The 6,932-nt window shown below is 36.3% G+C and overlaps 1 protein-coding gene across 2 annotated transcripts; it reads right to left on the minus strand.

Moving 5' to 3' along the window:
* Positions 1 to 467: 467 nt before the first annotated feature.
* Positions 468 to 6,931, minus strand: LOC117405731 (thioredoxin domain-containing protein 9-like). 2 transcript variants are annotated; one of them, XM_034009063.3, is made up of 5 exons: positions 6,843 to 6,931; positions 5,336 to 5,559; positions 3,466 to 3,584; positions 2,272 to 2,526; positions 468 to 1,268 (listed from the first exon to the last, which is right to left on the minus strand). In XM_034009063.3, the coding sequence occupies exons 2-5, from the start codon at positions 5,522 to 5,524 to the stop codon at positions 1,151 to 1,153; spliced, it is 681 nt and encodes a 226-aa protein (XP_033864954.1). In that variant the 5' UTR covers positions 5,525 to 5,559; positions 6,843 to 6,931; the 3' UTR covers positions 468 to 1,150. The 2 variants fall into 2 exon arrangements, with proteins under 2 accessions (XP_033864954.1, XP_033864953.1); XM_034009062.3 differs by lacking the exon at positions 6,843 to 6,931 and adding an exon at positions 6,110 to 6,253.
* Position 6,932: the final 1 nt, after the last annotated feature.

Raw genomic sequence — 6,932 nt, forward strand, 5'->3', positions numbered from 1 at the left:
ACTCATTAGGTTTTCTAATACATTTGGCCAGAACTGTAGGATCTCTTTCCCAGTTGGTTACTGTTTATCTAGTTTTACAGCTGGTACTGACAAGTTAATTACTGAACACTTTATTGAGCTTCACGCAAAAAAAAAGTGTGTTGGGGGACACTGGATGTTTCCTCAGAGAAGTTCTTGTTGAGACCTCAATTAAATGAAGTAGTCAAAAAGCTCCAGCCAATATAGCTATACAAGGCAGGGTCTGGAGTAACATGCTGCAACTAGTTCTAACAAATGTCTTATGAAACAGGGAAGCCTAATTTATAAGCTTTTCCCTTTAAGACATTTCTTATGTCTGTTGACTGCAATGCTAAACTGCTTGTTCTTTGATAACATTTTCCAGTGCTTTAAGTTAAAACTCAGAAGGTAATAGTAGGTTAAAAAAGACAGTGTTTCAAATACTTATGAACACAGAATGGAAAAAAAAGTGAAATTCCAACACTTTTTATTTATTATGTTAAAGCCCATATCAATATACAGTCCAAATGTACCAGGGCAACAACTGGCTACTATGCTTGTGGCATCCTTAGCACTTGCTGCTCATACCCTGGTAGGGAGCAATTAGTTATCAAAGCACCACCCAAACCAGTTCTGCAATCAAGTTTGCACAGCATTAGTTCAAGAAAAACTCTAGCTAGTTTTCTTCGACCACTGTTATTTTAATGCTGATCAGGCCAACTTAATTAATGATCAAATTACCTTTAACATATATTTGAGTCATTTCTTTAAGAAAAAAATAATAAAAAAAGATAACTTGGTGGATGTAAAGAAAGGCCTTTGCACTGCCATTAAACACCACCAAGAGGAAAGAATACACACATTATATACCCCATACTGCCTGTGTGTTTACCCCTAGGAGGTCAGGCCAAATGAGGGACAGAATGAAAAAACGATTCCTCGACTGCATACTAGAACTTTACATTTGCAATTGTATAATTTATCGTAAAAAATACAACTGTTTTACAATGAGTACTCTGTTGGTACAAACAAAAATTAACAGTTGAAGGGGTAAAACAAAGACCTAATGAAATATGAATATCAACTGAAACCAGAAAGTCATGTTTGTAATATAATAAGAGCAGAAAGAAATGACAGTAGAGGATTCAGTCCTTTAGTCATCGTCGTCCGAATCAGAATCATACCCTCTTCCTCGGATTGTCTTCTTTTCCACCTTGGTGAACTTGGACCCTTGCTTCTGGCCTGCAGTGGGTGGCTCCATCAAATTACCACTGAAAATACACATTCAAATTAGGTGGTCTCATTTAAAAAAAAAAAAACACACAAGCAAGCAGATATGTTTTGCTTTTAAAGTTAAAAACTGCACTGAAAAAAATTACTGCAGTACTACTGTATTATAGTCAAACACAGCTTGAATATAAATTGTTCCAAGTAATAGCAGCAACAAGATATACCAGTTCTGTAACAGTCCAGCCTAAACACTAATCAATTTTTGAAACATGGGTAACAAAAGACAAAAAAAAAAAAGTCAGGAGAATGTGTAGAAATCAAATGTGTTGTAAAGCACAGTGGTGCAACAAATTAAATAAAAGATCATTTAGAACACGCATTTAACTTGTACATTCATATTCATATAAAATATGTTATTGCACACTGAAGCATATTTAAATCTTTAGGTTTTAAAACCTGCCTTGATCTGGAGCTACATGAATTCTAAATAATTTGTCTAAAATTCAACATTAAGCTACATACTTAATTGTATAGATATTGTAAGCACAAGCTAGCTGTTGTGCTAGTTATTACTCATGCTTTAACTTGACAGTTATGGATTTTGAACCCAATTCAAGTTATTTACCTACTGTATGTTCCTATTGCATCTTGATGGCAATCATCCAATTGAATAAATATTAAAAGACTTTAACCCGAAGACTGTGCCACAGGCAAATCATACATTATAAATCTAGTCTTTATAAATTGCTATGCACACTGTGATAGATCTATCTTTAAAAGGCATGTACAATTGATTTGGCTTACACTGAACATCATCTGTGCAAGAGCACAACAGTATTATTATTATTATTATTTATTTCTTAGCAGATGCCCTTATCCAGGGTGACTTACAGTCGTAAACAAATACATTTCAAGAATCACAGTACAAGTAAAAATACAATTAAGAGCAAGAGCATTATGAGTAAATAACGATTTAAAATAGATGCTTTTTAAATATGTTAGTTTAGAAATTTATTTTCAATGACTGAAGATCAAAATAGTTACCTGTAATTAATAATTTCTGAACATCCCAAACGCCACTCCAAAACTTCTGTTGTAAATTCATCTGTGTTTCCAAGGTCGTTGAAACCTACAACATAATCTTTGGTCTTTCCATCTTTCACTAGTGCCAGGGTAGGAATAACTTTGATGTGAAGCCTCTCAGTCAGGAAAGGAGCCTTTTCAACATTTAGCTTAATGAACTTTGTCTCCAGGTGTTTCTTTGCCAAAATAGCCAAATGCTTGTCTAAAATTTTGCATCTGTAACAAAAAAAAGAAAGCAGTGATTTATAATTCAAATTTTAAAAACATACATAAGATAAACAAAAGTATTATATCAAGTCCAATATATCTGATATTTCCAAGAAGGCTTGTAGTAGCTACCTGCATAAATGATCTAAAATGTACTTTAATAGTGCATGGGGTAATACTGTTCACTAAAGCAAAGGTCTTGAACAAAGAAAGGGCTACTCAAAAGCAGCAGCTCAAATGAGTTGGAAGAAAAGTTACACATTATATATGTAGTGCAGAATCGGTTATAATACAGTAAGGTCGTGGTTCCCATTTCCCCCATAATGCAATCTGACTCTCAAATGTTGGGCGAACATTCCAGATATACAGTACAAAGCATGTCAGACAGCAAAAAACTAAAATATTTCTCTTAAAATGAAACTCGATGCGGTGCACAGAATAAGAAAAGGTGAAACTCAAGCAGCAGTTTCTATTATACTGTATATATGGTACAACCTGCAATTTATACTGTTACAGGACTGGTCTACGGACCCTGTTGTTTGTGTGTGTGAAAGAGGTAAGCTTGCCTCAGCTGAGATTGGTGTGTGACGTCCGGGGAGGAGGGGACATGAAAGCATGTAAGGGGGTGCCCACATCAGTGCGGGCAGAGTCGAGTGAGACAAGCAAGAGAGTGCAAGACTGTGTGTTGTTTTTGGTTTTGGGAACAAAATGCCAATATTCGTTTTAAGGCGAAACACAAATAAAAGTAGTCTCCTAATTATGGACCCCGACAACCGCATTATAACAGGGTAGCACTGTGTGTGTGTGTGTGTGTGTGTGTGTGTGTGTGTGTGTGTGTGTGTGTCCTGAATATATATATATATATATATATATATTCAGATTTAGGAGTGTTTAAGTTACTTTACAATAAAGCTTACAATAAAAGTTAAATCTATGCCATCTATTTACCTGAAGGTTGAGTCTTTATAAAAGTGGCAAACTACATTCTTGCTTTCCTTTGCTTCTTGGAAGAAATCTTTCTCACTGGGTATCTCTCTGTATTCTCCATGCCCTTTGGAAAGCCAATCCTGAAAATAGAAAATCAATACTTTTACAATTACCCATTTTTAATTGTGTACCAGTAATATACATTTTACATTATACCAGAGGAGGACAAAGGCCAATTTAGTGCTGCCAGTGGTCCCACAGCCAAGGTTGACAACTCAATGCATCCAAGGCTTGATTTACCCTGTACACTAGTACAGTCGCCGCCGTTTTATCAGGACGCCTCGGTACATATACAAATATCCTGAATAAGCGGCTGTCCCAGTTTAAGAGGACCTTAGGTCACACTTATATTCATAATTTACAACATGAACAAGAGAGAAGTATTTTTTCATTTTTTTTTTATTTCTAAATAATGAAACCACACCACATTATGAATAAATGTTAAATGCATCATTTGGTTTAAATTTCTAATTTTTTTATTCCCAAACAAAATGAATCACTGTTTTTTTTTTATTTTCTGCTTCAGCATGGGGCCTGGAATTCAAGCTCCCTGACTTAATTTCTGTCAAAACCACAAGAGCGCGTTGCCAACCTCCTCATCCTTGCCTGCTCTCTGTCGTTTTCACTTCGGATTGCCGTTGTTCTCAAACTGCTACAAGATTTCATCTTTACCTTTCACAAGGAAAGACATCTGCAATGTTCACATGCCAAATTTCTTTGCCACAGCAGCCTGAGAAACCACAGGAATCCATCAAGAGCTTAACCTTCTGAGCCAGAGCCAAAATCGACTGGATTTCGCTTCTCAGTCATGACAACAACTCGCAAATGACAGGTAAGGCTAAAACCACTGGTTTACACAAGTCACTGCGTAATCACTGCACTGCGCGGCACAATCATGTCTTACTCTGAAAAGCGATCTCCATTAATTTGACAATACTGTATTCCAATTAAACGAAGTGACGTCCCAATTAAACGGCATAAATAGCACTGGGAAGAACCGTCTCCCAGAGTTCTGTCCCATTCAAGCAGAAATCCCGATTATCAGTGTCCTGATTAAGTGGCGTTGTGACTGTAAATGGTAGTGCTTTTCCTGGCTGAGGCACTGGGGACCTACGAATATTCTGAATTTCATTGAACCACTTCAAGGATTTATTCATTATGAAACATGCACTGATATTTTACCAACTCTGCCTTTCCAGATGTACAGGAGTTGTGCACCCTACCATCTCGGATTTAGACCAAACTCAGTGCTTAAGGTTGTTCATGCCACCAAAAAAAGTTTTCAGTTTTCAGCCTGATTGGGTTAAAGGGTCAAAAGTCAGCGAGGGGAATCCAAAAGTGACATTAAAAAATAAATAAGTAAGGTTACCAGTTAAAGTTTTTGACCTTTGGGGGGAAAAAACTCCAATAGAAATCTGAAAAAAAAAACATGTATGGAAAGGTCAAAGTCTCTGCTTCACATATACAAACTTACTGGAAGGTATTTGTCATTTTGGATTCTTCATGCAATTTCCAATAAAAAAGACAAGTATCTAGCTCAAATAGTTCTTGAGTTCATTAAAGGTTGGGGGGTCCAAAATCAACCACATTTTGACCCCTCTGTAACTTTGACTAGATCAGGCTGAAAATGCCATTTTTTTAGGTTGGGGGGTCCAAAATCAACCACATTTTGACCCCTCTGTAACTTTGACTAGATCAGGCTGAAAATGCCATTTTTTTATTTTTTTTTGCCACTAACATTACTGAACACGGAGTCTGGTGTAAATCTGAGGGTGTAGGGTGTTACTTGGATGATTTTACACAGAATGACCCATAAATGACAGTGGTGTACCTGCTTCTGTTGCTGTGCTTTCTTTAGTGCCTCAAGTCTCCTTTCCTTAAGTCTATCCAGTTCATCCTCATCCATAGTATCCAATTTTGTCATCTCTGCATCAAGCTGCTCCTCCAAAGCTTTGGCTGTCTGAATCATTTGATTCTCCAGGACCTTTGTAATGATGTCTACCGACTGACTGCCTGCCATACTTACAGAATAGAGATGCACGATCTTAAGGAAAACTAAGAGTAATACAAAAACAATGATTAGCTGGGCAACGGTAAATACAAAACAGAAATGGCCTTTTCAGAATTCATTAACAAAGAGTAAAACATCACATTACAGGCTGGCCTATCCTAATTCTAGCACCACTCCTTCAGCTGACTGTAACCACAGCAACCAAACATGAGATGGATCATACTGTGGCGGTACTAGGTACTCATGCGAAGTATTCAAAGGTCTGCACATGCCTTCCATGAAAACAGCCTAGATGTGCACACCAAATGTGTAAAGTTAAATGACTAAATATTATTAAATGGTATGTTACACAGTATCCACCACCACCACCACAGTACTGCCCCTGCTTACAACGCGCGCTGCACAGCATCAAACCACCCTAGTAGTGGCTTGGCCTAATTAAACAGCAAACGCAACTCGATAATTTTGATAACACACTTTATAATGCAATGTTTAATCTTCCACAAATAAATGGGCTGTCCTCACTAAAAGATACAGTGTTATCTTTGTCTAAATGCAAAATGCAATGATGTTACTTTGGCCTGCAACACTCACCTCGCTCCTTTTTTGTATTGTCTGTTTGAACTGTAAGCAAAACTGGCAGAAACGCATTGGGGTGAAAATTACGTTCTTGATTTTTCTAATATCGCGAGAGTTGTTTTTCTGACGCCACTCGAAGCTAGTGTCCCAGTGTGCATGCGCAATATAGTAAGTACTGTTAAATAATAATAACTATATATATATATATATATATATATATATATATATATATATATATATATATATATATACTATTGCAATATAATGAAATAAATACAAATTAGTACCACAGCAACGTTTTTGTAGGGAAATTCCAATTATTCATGGTATACCATGAAGTAAGGTACGATAAATTACAGACATTTGCAAATCTATGGTAAACATATTATAATTGCATAAAGTAAAGCACAATAAATTCATAATTTAAACATGTGGAGAATTACAGTGTAGATTCCAGAGATTTTACTATAAAATAGATAGCGGTTTTAAAAGCTAATAAGAAACAAGCCCTATAATAGATTTAGTTTCTTATGGAATACAGTCATATGAGCATGTGACCACTGCAGAATGCTAATGCAATCGTAACACATAAATGTGCTTAACATTAGCACTAGAAAGTCATAATAATGCATAGCAGTATAATGAATGTTGTAATAATTCAAACAGCATGGCTAAGTTAAATGGATGTCAGTTCTAGCGACACGGTATTGTGTTGCGTTTTATTATTATGCGAGTGTCTATTACATACCCAAGATCACGGTTCTGTCCAAGGTTTAGCTTTTCTAAAATGTATTTTTTTATAGCACCTGCATCGTACGTCAAGTGTGATGTCATCGAT

Source organism: Acipenser ruthenus, chromosome 9 (genome assembly GCF_902713425.1).
Source record: "Acipenser ruthenus chromosome 9, fAciRut3.2 maternal haplotype, whole genome shotgun sequence".
Lineage (NCBI taxonomy): Eukaryota > Metazoa > Chordata > Actinopteri > Acipenseriformes > Acipenseridae > Acipenser > Acipenser ruthenus.